This window comes from Gossypium hirsutum, chromosome D13 (assembly GCF_007990345.1).
Source record: "Gossypium hirsutum isolate 1008001.06 chromosome D13, Gossypium_hirsutum_v2.1, whole genome shotgun sequence".
NCBI classification, from domain to species: Eukaryota; Viridiplantae; Streptophyta; class Magnoliopsida; order Malvales; family Malvaceae; genus Gossypium; species Gossypium hirsutum.
The window spans coordinates 53,130,777-53,144,631 of record NC_053449.1 but is presented as its reverse complement, the minus strand read 5'-3'; the positions used below and the strand labels follow the sequence as shown (position 1 = coordinate 53,144,631).

The following is a 13,855-nucleotide window of genomic DNA, read 5'->3' as shown; positions in this document are numbered from 1 at the left end:
TGGTACCTGTGTATTTGCTTCCTCTTTTTCCTGCACATGTCAACTTACATCCCATGCAAACGAGATCAAAACGTGAGATTTTTAAACTAAAGATTTATGCTGTTGAATTGGTTGATTGTGAACCATTGTCAATTGATGAAACAGTTTTATGCCAAAAATGGATGAATAATGCTCAATAGGAGTATCAGGCACTCATGAAAAATCAGACATGGGAGCTTGTACTGTTACCTCCTAATAGAAGGCTCGTGGGATGTAAGTGGATTTTTAAAATTAAAAGGCATGTCAATGGGTCAGTAGCTCGTTACAAAGTACGCTTAGTTGTAAAAGGGTATCTACAAGAAGCGGGGATTAACTTTAATGAAACATTTAGTCCAGTTGTGAAGCCTACAACAATTTGGGTGGTTCTGTCTCTTGTTGTTACATTTGGTTGGAAGTTAAGGCAAGTCGACATAAACAATGCATTTTACAATGGTGACTTAGTTGAAGAGATTTACATGACTCAACCTCTAGGGTTTAAACAACAAAGCGAAGGTGTGCCATTGGTGTGTAAACTCAGGAAAGTATTGTATGGTCTCAAATAGGCTCCTCAGGCTTGGTTCAACAAACTAAGAGATCATTTGGTTGCAGTTGGGTTTACTCTGGCGAAGTCTGATGCTTCACTTTTTATAAAGCATACTGGTGAGGTTCTTTTTATGTACTTGTCTATGTGGATAACATTATAATTACAAGCAACCATCAACCAAACATTGATGAGTTTGTGGATTCTTTAGATTCGAAGTTTTCTTTTAAAGATTTGGGACAGTTGAATTATTTTTTGGGTATAGAGGTAACCTATAACTCTTCAGGGTTGTTTCTCAGCCAACATAAGTATATCCTTAACTTGTTGCATAGGAGTTGCATGAAGAGTTCCAAAGGCACACCAACTCCTATGGTTTTCTCTTGTGTATTAGCTGCTCACGTTGGAAGTCCTATTGAAAACAAGTCTGAGTATAAGAGCATAGTGAACTGGGAGCTCAAGTTGCAATCCGGCATCTTCCAAGGTGATGGTGCACTCTCCACATAGGAAATGAGATGTGTGGGTCTCCAAGCGCCACCGCATTACTGTTAACTCAAACATACCTTAAAACTATCACAATTTCTCCCTGAAACACAAACACAAATAAAACACAAGGTACCAATAATTTCACACTTACCTATTAATGAGACAAGTAAATTCATTCCCTCAAATATAGCTAATTGCAACAATCCGTATATGAAATTTAAATTTAACTCATGAAAGCACAAACCAGAATAGGTACTCGTCTTCGTCCCTCATATTTATTTTATCTTGAGACGGCCCGACGTCATTTTTAGCCTAAAAATTTTAAGACTAAATTATAAAAGTACAACCGCTATTAAGTTTTAATTTAAAAAATGCTTGGAAATCCAATTAACAATTATGCAAAGACCTTAATGGTTATTTAACCATTAAAGTTTTATGAATAAGTGGAATTTGATGTCATCCACTTACCTTTTATTAAGTAAGCTTAATTAATAAATTAAACATATTTAATAGTTAAAAATTAAGTTAATTAAATTTAAATTACAATGTATAAATAGCAGTGTGAGTGGAGAGATGAAACATTCATCTTCTCTTCACCAACTTCTTGTACCATTTACTTGCAAGTGCATAATAATCATGCAACATTTACTGGGTTCAAATTTGGATTTAAATTTTCATCAGGGATGTGTTTCCGATGCTGTAAATATCAATGATGGAGAAAATTAAACTAGATCACAAAATAACCATTATCTCCAATATTTAAATCATGATTTCAATAGGCAAAAAAGCTGTTGCGCATACCAAGAAAAAAAAGAACAGAAAGGGGAAAGGCATATTCGAACAAGGTGCATTTGTCTTCATTTTACTTTTGCATAGAAGAATTTAGAGGCAATATATATATTGTCTTAGAGGCTATGTTTTTCGTTTCCACTTTTGCTGCTACTAGGACCTTTCTTGGCTTCCTTGAGAATGAGCTCCAGCAACCTTTCATACGCTGAAATTGCAGACTCAAGCATATCAATGGCTCTGCTTCGGTCTTTTGTAGCCACCCTCAACACATCTTCTATGTCCAAAGTGTCCTTTAGTGACCTGCTCAGCTCCACCCTGCATAATCCACTATATCCATCATAAAAGTTGTCAGCCTTTTTACCAAAATTTAAGCCTCGCTCCATACCATTAGCTACCACCATATCACTAATGCTCCCTACATCATTATCAAGTCCCATAATGGCCTCACCTGTTTCAATCTCCCATATATAAACCTTCCCATCTTCTGAAGCAGATACCAAATTGTTTGTCTCACTCACCATAACTAAAGATACAATCCCACTGTCATGCTTTTGAGCCCATCTAATGAACTCCTGTGTTTGATTCACATGCTTTTTGCTTTCAGCATTTATTGATCCCTTGTAGATGAATCCATCTGAGCCTGCAGCAAAAAATTCTTTCCTTATTTGATCCAATGCTATCCCCATAATGGCACATGGAAATGTCACTGTTCTTAACTTTGTTCCATCCAACAATCCCCAAATCTTAATCGTGCAATCCAACGAGCTTGATATTATGGTAGAGTTGCACTGTGCCATAATAGAGTCTATTGCTGTCACTGAGCCATCATGTGCAACAAATCTCTGCAACATCAAGCTGGTGGAGCTCTTATCAGGTGATGCCTCGATGATTTGAAAGATTGGAACAAAAGAAATTGTACCATCATCACCACCAGATATCAAAAGTGACCCATCTTCACTTATTTTGAGGCAGGAAACAGGCTTGTTATGTGCTGAATATGATGCGAGTATCTCCCCTGAAGGAACTGAGAGAGCATGTATAGAACCTGAAAGGCCACCAGCAAACAAATACAAGCCATCAAGGGTAGCTGACAAGGGTGCAACAGGTTCTGGAACAAGAAAATTGTGTAGAGCTGTTGAAGACCACCAATTGTAGAGATGAATAGAGGCTGAAGAAGTCTCTGCAGATATATGAGAAGTAGCAATGAATGAGTTGCCAACAAGGGCAAGACCATGGTAAGGAGACCTGCTGCCAGAGAAGTGACAAAGAGGGACACCAGAGACAGCATCGAAGGCAGTAACGGGACCATTAAGGGAGCTGGTGAGGACAATAGGATGCGAAGGAGACGACATGTTTAATGAGAGATAATTAAAGGTGAGTTTGTGAGGCTGAATGAGTACTTGTTAAAGAGAGGATTCTGTGGTCTTGGGCGTTGAAAACGAGGTGGTTTTAATCATCAAATTTGGCTGTTTTCTCCATTAATGCTTAAGCAATCTTACTACGTGAAGGGCCTATGGTTTTAGTTTGGTAGAAGGCAATTTACAGCTGTAAGATTACATAAAGATACCTCCATCACTGCCATTGGTTGCTAATAGCTTTAATGGTTACTTAAAACTGCATTGCGATTTTATACAGGTGTAATAGTGTAATTGTTTAGTTGGATTAGTATGAATTTTGCTGTCAATATAGAAGAATGTAGAAGCGCATTTTCCTCTTACATATAGATTAAAGAGGGACTATAAGTAGTTGTAAGGAAATAGTTTAATATAATTTTTATTAAATTAACAAATATGTAAACCCTATTTTTGGCCAAAAGGGTAAAATGGTATGTCTAAAATAGTAGTAACGGATTCCTTAATCATTATTCTTAGTATTTTAATAAAAAAATTATGAAAATAAATACAAATTGTTATCTCATTAGTGAGAATTTTCAACAAAAATATTTGTTTAGGGATTAAAATTGAAACTATTATTAACTACAAATTTAAATGCTAATGTTTTTATCACTCCATCTATAATTTAGTTGATTTTTAAGTGTCAATAAAAAGGTTTGAACTCTTTTTTTATTTGATATTGTTGAATCATATATAGACTTATGTGGCAGCATATTAGTGGTATTCCCAGCTGATTAGCATGTGTCCATATTAATTAATATATGTTACTATATATTTATCATATATCTAAAATCAATTAATATATTTTGCCATACATATCACCTATATGCTTTCATATATGGTAATATATGGTAACATATATGAAATCAATTTATACATTTTACCAGGTAAACTATAAAAATAATCACTAAATTATTTATTTCATTTTATTTTGTTTATTGAATTGTTAATTTTTTTCAATTTAGTCACTAAATTTTTTGAAATCAAATATTTTGGTCTGGGATTTTTTATCGGTCTAATAAAAAATTTAGTCTTCCAATGTTTACACATTATATTAATTTGATCCTAAATATAAAATATTCAACAAATTTAGCATTCAATGTTTACAAAATTTGTCATTTTAGTTTGAATTTTAAAAATTCAATAAATTTAGCCTCAAAATTTACAAAATTTATGAATTTAGTTCTAATTCTAAAAAACTCAATAAATTAGTTTATAGTCCTTTAAAAAAATTAATAATTTAAGCTTCTTAACCCAAAAATCTTAGCCTTAGGTTTCAAAATTTTATAATTTTATCCTACTCCAATATAAAATTTTTAACATCGTCTTTGGCATAAACTGTTTTTGTACACCCTGTATACCAACCCAACACATGAAAAAGGGAAAAAAAATGAAAAGAACACCATATAGTAGTGATATTTAAAACGTTACAATTGATGAAGCAAAGTTGATTACAAATCTTAAACAGAGGCTACAACCAACAAGCTTATAATTAAAAAAAAAATCATCAAACAACAAAATTCAATACCCTAAATAGAAAACAATGAGCTCAAGTTGTCATCTCCAGCTTCAAAACAGAAGATAAAAGTAAGGGAAATAGATTGTTTAATTATAGATAAAGTTATGTGAATTTTTCATAATTCAAATTAAAATGACATTTTATAAACATTGAGGGCTAAATTTTTGAATGTTCTATATTTAGAATCAAATTGATATAATGTGTAAACAGTGGAGACTAAATTTGTTATTAGATAATAAAAAAGTCCAAATTAGCTTTGAGTGATCATAAAATTTTATTTTGAAAAGTTTAATAATTAAATAAAAAAAATTAATAATTTATTGACTAAAATAGAATGAAGCAATAATTTAATAATTATTTTTATACTTTACTCTATATTTATATATAGTAATGTATGTATAGACGGTGTATATATATATTACCATATATATTATATATGATTTAGTGCAAAACTATGATAGCATATATGATAACATTTATTAATTTTAATTTGCATTAAGTATAGTATATGGTAACATATATTCTAAAAAAATGAAATATATTGTTAAATAAAATATATACAATACATTTTTTAAATGCATGGGTTCGCAGCCATCATTCTTATGTTACAGTAAAAAAAAAGATTTTTTTTGGAAAATTTAATGACAATTTTGGATAAAAAATGGAGATGGAGAGGATCAAGAATTGCCTTAAGGAAGTCCGGTTTATTCTTTTTCTCTCTGCATCCATTAACACCACAATAATATTAATTAAATATTGTTATTAGCAGTAATATTGAAATGATTGATTTTGTACAAACATACCATATATAACTTAAAATTTTATTTGTATATGAACTGAGTTAAATTTTTTTAAAAAAAATTAAGTATTAAATTAAATAGAAGTTAAATACAGCCCCTTACCCAGTTTGGAGGTCCAATCAGACAAGGAGCGTCATATTGGTTGCCAAGACAACCCGATCAATCTAGCATTTAATCAATACACATTCAAACTCGAGTTTTATTCATACAACTAAACAATCCAAGCAACTATAGACCATAACAAACAAAGAACAAGTTCAAATAGGTCTTAAATTAAACATCAATTGAAAGCCCAAATTTTAAATTCTGTATGCTAAGTCTTGATACTTGATCTATTGTCTCGAGAGTTACCTCCCTTACAATCAAATTTAACTATTATTTCAGATCTCTCGAGACTTCATTGCCATGTCTCAATACTTGTTCAACCATTCTCAAAGCTTAAACCCATAAATGTAATAATTAAGCCTAGTAGCAAAAATAAGACACTAAATGATTCCAACTTGCTCTAAAATGCACCCAACCATAGTAGACATAAAACCAAAATAATGGCCAATATATTAATCATATACAAACTTAAATAAAACATGTAATTTTGAATTGATTCAACATCTAAATCAAAATTTAACCACTCTAAGTATTCCATAAGAACTTTCCTTTTACATGCATGCTCAACATAAAAGTGTCAACAAAATATACCATAAGGTCACAAGTAATATTGTTAATATTCAACACAAAATGAACCTCTAGACTTATAACATATTGGTCTTTTAAGTACATGCCAAATCTAGAAATAAGAAAAATTTATTAAAAAAACAGTAAATTGAAGAGACTCTTAAGGGTTAACACTGTTTGATCCAACACTCAAATTATTTATAATTTGCTCACAAAATAACAAATCCTCGTATTGAACTTTCCTTAAATTCAATGATATTTACTTAATTTCTAACAATAGAATGAACATTTGCAAAACTAAAAGCATATCATTCAACAACATACATCAATTTAGTATCCAATAAATACAATCATTAATGTCAAGTAGTATACCATTGCATCATACATTCAACTTATAGCAAATTCCGTCCTTTCATACTATTACAAGTCATATACATAATTACTTTCATCTTATAGCATAAATGTTGTACAATTTCCATTAGAGGATTTATTATCGAATTGAATTAATAAATTCATTTTAATCTTTACTCCAATTAACCGAATATAGAAATATAATCCATATACTCAACTATCCATTCAATTCTCTGAAAGAGTGATGTGTAAAGTGCAACAATAAAGTGCACAATAACAAATCTTTGGCGTGTGTTAAATATGATTTAGCAAACTGATCATTGAAAATGTACAAAGCACTATAATATAAATATCTCGGGTACACTAAGTTAACTCGCATGAACACAATCTTTAAATAACTCTATATATCTTATGACATATCAACTTTTCAAAATTGTTTAATAAGATTGTTTCGTCATTATCACATGAATTTCCAACATAAACAACAATATTACCCACATTTAACAATCTACCAACATACACACCAAAGTTTCAATCGGCCATCATAATCACCATTAAGCTAGTTTAATTAACAACCCAACAATCAGAATTCAGAGCTAGTAATTTAGGAAAAAAAAATATAGGGCATTTCATAAAATAAGAGAGCACAAACCAAAATTTTACTATTCTTCCAACGCTTTTATCTTCCTTTGAACTTTCGGTCACTTTTTTCACTTCGCAAACACAATGATAACAAAAATTTTAATAAAATTAATAATAATTTAACACTAAAAATGTAAATGCATTTGATATAACGAAACTCACCTATCAAAAACCCAATCCAAACTTCACAAATCTGAGTTGTAATGATTTGATATCAATTTACAACTAATAACATCACCAGATTCCATCAATAAATCCCACTCTTCCTACCAACCTACCTTGAGTTTGACGTGAAAAGGGATGAAAATTTTGATTGACGCAGACTTACTTATCATTGATTGATTAAATTTGATGGAAATTTGAGAGAGACTTTGTGGATGTTCTTACGTGAAAATGAGTAGGAAACAACTGCTCCCTCCTATCAATTCAATTAATGGGCATTTAGCTAATATACCCTTGGAAAAAATCACCCTCCTTTTGGCCCTAAATCCTAAATTACAGAACACTTTTAACACTGACTAATTTAATGAAATTTATTAATGGAAATTCACTTACACCGAATTATATAAACATCTCAATATTCATTCTCCAAAAAAACTTTACAACTTGGTAAATGCAGTTTAACATATATGGGAATTTAGTGGAGATTTTTTTCTTACAACTCAAGTTCTATAAATTTTTCACTCATTTGATCGTCTTTCTACCAAGCAATCCGTTTATTTCTTCTTCATCAAACACACGTTTCTGACCATGGTGCCTCAATTACAGTGACCAAGTTGAATAGAGATTGGTATGAAGGACCTCTCTAACCAAATTTGGTGACTTAACCACCTTAAAAACTTATATCAGTTTTAAAACAGTGTAAAAAATTCAATTACCCTTTAATATACTATGTTAAAAATAAATTAAACTAACTAAACCATTTAAATATTTATTACTACTACAAAATCAGTATAAGACAATAATAAATATATGTTGGGCCAACTGCAATGTAGAACTTAATTAGTATAATGCACGACCAAAGATCCACACATCTCGAATGCAAATGGTGGCACTCGAACCTGAATTTTTAACATTCTAAACATAATATTAAATTTAACTTTAAAAGAATATAAATTCTAAATTTTTAAAAAAAATTGTAAACGTTAACATTAATTTTTATTATATATATCAACTAAAAATGCTTTAAGAAAAATAGTCTTCTACCAACATAATTCAATTACATTTTAAGAGTAATATTAGCTTTTAAAATCCGGTTTTTTAACAGTTATTTAAACACTTATGTACAAACTACATTAGTAAAAATTACTATTTTTTAAAAAGGAAAAAATAAATAATTTGAATTATGCATAAAAATAATTGAAATTATAAAATCAATTTTTTATATTCTAATATTTAGAAAAAAAAACTTAATATCAATCCATCCATAACATTTAAGTTAATTAAAAAACAATAAATTAATATTTTTTACAAAAATAAATTATTAAAAACTAATTATTGCTCCCCTATGTTGTGATTAGGCTAATATACTAAACAAGCCATTAAACTATTATACTTTGTTTAAACAAGTCTTTATACAATTTTTATAGTTAAATAAGCCCTAACCTATGATTTTTACTTATGAAAGTCCTTGATTTTTATGTTAAATTAAAAATGTTTTAAAATTTTAAACTAACTTACATTTTATGCTGATGTGAATTGATGAGAATGGCTTATTAAATAACAATTAATATTAATATTAATATTTTCTAAAATTTCTTGAAAGTTCCTATATATAAAACATAATTCATCATTCTTTTGAAAAGTTTGATTACTCTTTTAAATTTTATGTTGATGTTAAAGTGTATATAATTTTTATCAAATTAAGAGCTTGAAATTCAAAATATTTTTACATTAATATTAAAATCAAGGACTTTTATGAATAAAAATCATAGGTTAGGGATGTAACAAAAAAATAATTTAATAGCTTATAATTTAAATAAAGTGTAGTTTTAATACATTAGCCTTATGATTTATATACCAATATATTTTATATATTACATTTGACCCCAAAACTATTATTTATTGGTTTTAATGGTTTTTATTCCAGAAATATTATATTTAAATTAATTTGTTATAAAAAATTATAATATTATTTTAATTAATACATGCATAGAAAAATTAGTTAAATTCAATTTTGAAGGTTTGGGCTTTACTTCGTTGAAGACAGATAACATGCGGCCCGAACCTACTCTGGTCCAGTTCAACCTAAATAACGATAACGAAGAGATTTTACAGTTTACTTTTGCTGCTGAAAAAGAAAAATGGAGGAAAAACTTCGGAAAATAAAGGCCATCTTATCCAATTTGAGCAAGTAGTTAACTGAAAACAGCAAGAGTGAGTGAACCAGAGGAAGAGAACCCAAAGAAAATGGCACTCCTTTGTGCTTCAACCTCAGTCATCTTCTCTTCTTCTTCCGAGAGGCCTTCCTTTGCTTCATTGAAAAGGACTATTCCCAGTAACCAAAGCTCATTTCTTGGGTTCTTCCCTGTAGTAGCATTGTCCAAACCTTCTTCTGCTCGGACAACAACCTTGTCTTTCTCCAAACGGGATTTCAGGGTTTGCTGCCAGGACCTCTCTCTTGTCCCTGAAAACCAACGTTGGATGTTCGAGGAATCCGAGGCTGATGGCCCTGTAATGCCTCTCTGTCTCTGTCTCTTTTTCTATTTCATTTCCTTTCTTAAAGTTTTTTCTTTTTCAAGGTTCTTTTGTGAAAATTGGTGTTTTCCCCCTTCAATTTTGATCTTAAAATTGGGATTGTTGTTGGTTTGAACTTTGAATTTTTAACAAGATATGGTAAAACTTTATGCTTTTTGTAAAATTGGGTATTGTTTTATTTTAATTAAATAGTTATGTTCTGAGTATGCGATGTGATTTCTCTTTACATTGCATCTTTTTCCTTTTCTTCACAAATATTAATGTGAGATTGCATTCAGATTCTGAAACATTGTGGATAATTTATCTGCTTCTTACTATGTTCATGATGATATTTCTGCTTTTCTCCCTTGTTGCCTACTTAATTTGAATCATGTTCTTTTCTGTATGCAGGACATTTGGAACAACACATGGTATCCCAAAGCTAAAGACCACATTAATACTGAAAAAACATGGTATATTGTTGATGCAGCTGACAAAATTCTGGGAAGACTGGCATCAACAATTGCTGTGCATATTCGTGGAAAGAATTTGCCCACTTATACTCCTAGTGTCGATATGGGTGCTTTTGTGATAGTGGTATGTAGTTTTTGTGGTCATTAGGTTTCTTGTTTAAGACTAGTTTTAGCTGTTTTCTTTATGAACACTTGTTTATGTTATTGTTTGCCATTGGTTAGATGTTGGAAAGAGGTTTAATCATGTCGAAAATGCTGTTTTCTTTTTACATGTTACAATTTCTCTCTAAAATGCTTTTTTCTTTTCATTTTGGATATGATTGTTCCTTTACAATGTCGAAGCTCTTTGGCCTGATTGCATTTGCTAATAGTAATGCAAGTCTATAGATCTTACTTAGGGGTTTTTATGTTGTATGCTCTTACATGATATAAGTTGTTGATTTGATTGAAACATGATATAAGTTGTTTCCACTCCATGACCTCTCGATATTTCTTCAGTTGTGAAACCGATATCGTTGCTAAAAACTTTACTAATTTGACCATTTAGGGGAGGGAGCTTTAATGATACTGCCTGGTTTATCATAATATGTTTATCATTTGATCTAAAAATCCTAAAGAAAGATTTGTGTTGGATATCAACTCAATAGGTAAATGCTGAAAAAGTTGCTGTATCTGGGAAGAAAAGGACCCAGAAGCTCTACAGAAGGCATTCAGGAAGACCAGGTGGCATGAAAGTGGAAACGTTCAACCAGCTGCAGCAGAGAATTCCTGAAAGAATCATTGAGCATGCTGTTCGTGGTATGCTTCCTAAAGGACGGGTGAGTTCGTTGGTTTAAAACTCATGACTACTAATATGTAAATATGGGTTCAATATGAATCAGAATAAAGTTTCCAGCTAGCCCATATATCAATAATTCAGCTGCTAAATAAAAAGGATAGTAAAGCCTCGTAATTTATTTAATTGGTATCAATATGAAGACTAATGACTAGTTTTTCTTGTTTGTATGTGGCGTAGTCATTCTGCTGCTAAACTTTCCACTTAGCTCAGACTAATTAGTAATTTTCCATAAGTGACTCTAGCCAGGTTGTCAGAAATGAGAAAAAACTGATCCTGGACTTCATATGTGCACACAGTGCTAAGCTAGTTTAAGTAGTCTCCTGTAATAGCTTTACCTGGGATGCTTCGTATATGCACTTTGTCTTAGAACAATCAATTGAACTTGGCGGTTGAGGCTCTTTGCAAATAAGCATTACTTTGATAATAAGTATTGCAAAATAAAGCAGGTTAATCATAGGCACATTCTGAGAGAAAATGAAACAATATATCAAGTTATTAAGTATCCATGGATTATGTCAGCTTTTGCTTTCAATCCATTGGCTTCATTCTCTTCAAGAGGTGTTTACTTATTCAGTCAAGAATTTTGGTGTTTGTTCAAAAAAGGTGCATGGTTTTTATTAATTATTGCTAAGCTCTACACTAAACTGTCATTTTTTTCAGCTTGGTAGAGCATTGTTTAACCACCTGAAGGTTTATAAGGGCGCTGATCATCCACATGAGGCTCAGAAGCCTATTGAGCTGCCTATACGGGACAAAAGGGTGCAGAAGCAGAGATAAACGAACTTAAAGCAGGGTCAGGATATTGGGAGCGAGAGGGAAGAGAGCAAGCAATGTTGGTTTCCATTTTCTCGTGTTTTTGGGGGTATAAGTTTCATTATGTTGTTAAGTGGAATGCTAAACTCATGGGAATTTAATGCTTTAGGTTTCAGTTGCTTTAATCTGTAATCTTGTAGCTGGTTGACGTTTGAACCAACTTTGATATGTTAATCAAATGATTCACACTAATATTCTTCTTTCTTAAATTTAATGGTTGGACATTGAAACTCTTATCACGGACTCATATGAAAGAATTTAAAAGCTTATTTTTCGTCTAAAAGTTGAAGATTACAATAAGCAGCAGGCATGTCAATTGAAACAAAAAATCCAGCATGCAGCCCCATCTCCAAGCACTACTCCATTCAACCTATAATTCTAATTGCCATATTCACTCTCTTTTATAAAGCTTATACCACATATACCAAATAAGTTCCAGTCATACATATATACCACACCAACACATATTTACATCTATCCTAAAAGAACTAACTAAAGGCAAACACCATTTAAGTTTAACTTCACAAATAACCAACATAAAATCAATTCACCTATTATATGCCAAATAACCCAAGTTAAACATTCAAAAACTACTAAAAGATTTCTGGATACTGTGGTTTTTTAAGTCAATCCGATCGTCCCTTTCTACAATAAAGTATCTACAAGAAAACAATAGAAAAGACACAAGTAAGCTTACTTGTTTTGTACAAAGATAAAAATAGATATTAAGGTTTTGTAATAGACAGTTTCAAAGACTCATTTCTCCTATTCCTTAACCCAATTTAGATTAACTTACAATTGATTAATCCTTTACTCACTAAAAATAGAAGTTGAAGATTGTAATTCAGTGAAATAACAACACGAAAATAAAAAAAAAACATATGTAAATTAAGGAATATTTTAATAAGGAATAGCAAATAACTATTATAGAAACCTAATTTAAATAAACTTACAATTGATTTCAACTTTTAGAAGTGGAAGACTATTAACATCCTAATTTAAGTGGAAAAATAACACTCGAAGTCCATGTAAGTGCACGCTCTAAATTTAAAAATCTAATATTTGCACGCTCTAAATACCCATATATAAGTGCTGAAAATACATAGTTTCGTCACCCTCTTATTTTATTTCCTGACTTGAATTATTTGCAGGGACCAAGCTGCTACTGGTTTTCTGAAGGAACAAGTATGGGGAATTCTGTGCCAGATTGGGAATATCTACCAGAACTCTGTCTTCTTACTGTTCTTGAGAAAATAGATGAACCCATCAGTCGGGTTCAATTTGGTGCTGTTAGCAAATATTGGCATTCACTGTTCAATACTTTTCTCGACATCAAGAGGCGATCATCCACAACTCTAGTTCCAATGCTGATGATTCCATCCAAAAAGAGCGCCACAAAGCGAAAACTATACAGCCTACAATCCAAATCAAAAATCGCGGAGATTGAATTTCCCAAGCCTTATACATGGAGATACTGTGGTTCTTGTTATGGTTGGTTAGCCACAGTGGCTGAGAGCTTCAATATAACTCTTTCAAATCCTTTTAAAAATCTTAGCATTCATCTTCCTCAGTTTGACAGCATGGCATATGATAGTGGGCACTACACATAAAATTTTAAAGGTTATTAGACGATCCCTGGTTGCATCCGAATAATTTTGTAGTTGTCGTAATTTATAGTGTTTATCGCATATTAGCCTTCTACAGACCTTGCCTGTTAAAGAATAACAAGGAAAAAAACTCATATTTATTCAACAATTAATCAATCCTTTATATAAGCTGAAGTACAACTGAAAATCACAAGAAAATAGCAACTAAGCTGATACTAAATCCCTAGAAAATAGGAACT

General features: G+C 31.2%; 3 protein-coding genes across 4 annotated transcripts; 2 read left to right on the top strand and 1 right to left on the bottom strand.

Annotated features, from left to right (window-relative positions):
• Positions 1–1,975: 1,975 nt before the first annotated feature.
• Positions 1,976–3,267, bottom strand: LOC107918725 (protein ROOT INITIATION DEFECTIVE 3). Of its 2 annotated transcripts, none has more exons than XM_016848312.2 (2): positions 2,280–3,267; positions 1,976–2,158 (listed from the first exon to the last, which is right to left on the bottom strand). In XM_016848312.2, the coding sequence occupies exons 1-2, from the start codon at positions 3,181–3,183 to the stop codon at positions 2,136–2,138; spliced, it is 927 nt and encodes a 308-aa protein (XP_016703801.2). In that variant the 5' UTR covers positions 3,184–3,267; the 3' UTR covers positions 1,976–2,135. The 2 variants fall into 2 exon arrangements, with proteins under 2 accessions (XP_016703801.2, XP_016703802.2); XM_016848313.2 differs by having other exon boundaries at positions 1,976–2,146.
• A 6,176-nt stretch (positions 3,268–9,443) lies between these two features.
• LOC107920780 (50S ribosomal protein L13, chloroplastic) lies at positions 9,444–12,201 on the top strand. The gene is made up of 4 exons (XM_016850625.2): positions 9,444–9,882; positions 10,297–10,482; positions 11,006–11,176; positions 11,857–12,201. Exons 1-4 carry the CDS (start codon positions 9,619–9,621, stop codon positions 11,971–11,973), a joined length of 738 nt encoding a protein of 245 aa, XP_016706114.1. The 5' UTR covers positions 9,444–9,618; the 3' UTR covers positions 11,974–12,201.
• A 995-nt stretch (positions 12,202–13,196) lies between these two features.
• Positions 13,197–13,619, top strand: LOC107919233 (uncharacterized). Its single transcript, XM_016848735.1, has one exon. The coding sequence runs from the start codon at positions 13,197–13,199 to the stop codon at positions 13,617–13,619; it is 423 nt and encodes a 140-aa protein (XP_016704224.1).
• Positions 13,620–13,855: the final 236 nt, after the last annotated feature.

Excerpts from the sequence above, each read along its gene's own strand:
- LOC107918725 (XM_016848312.2), bottom strand. The coding sequence starts at position 3,183 with ATGTCGTCTCCTTCGCATCCTATTGTCCTCACCAGCTCCCTTAATGGT. Across the intron at positions 2,159-2,279 it reads TATATGGGAGATTGAAACAG|TGGATTATGCAGGGTGGAGC; the intron begins GTGAGGCCATTA and ends TGATGGATATAG.
- LOC107920780 (XM_016850625.2), top strand. The coding sequence starts at position 9,619 with ATGGCACTCCTTTGTGCTTCAACCTCAGTCATCTTCTCTTCTTCTTCC. Across the intron at positions 9,883-10,296 it reads AATCCGAGGCTGATGGCCCT|GACATTTGGAACAACACATG; the intron begins GTAATGCCTCTC and ends TTCTGTATGCAG. Across the intron at positions 10,483-11,005 it reads TGGGTGCTTTTGTGATAGTG|GTAAATGCTGAAAAAGTTGC; the intron begins GTATGTAGTTTT and ends TCAACTCAATAG.
- LOC107919233 (XM_016848735.1), top strand. The coding sequence starts at position 13,197 with ATGGGGAATTCTGTGCCAGATTGGGAATATCTACCAGAACTCTGTCTT.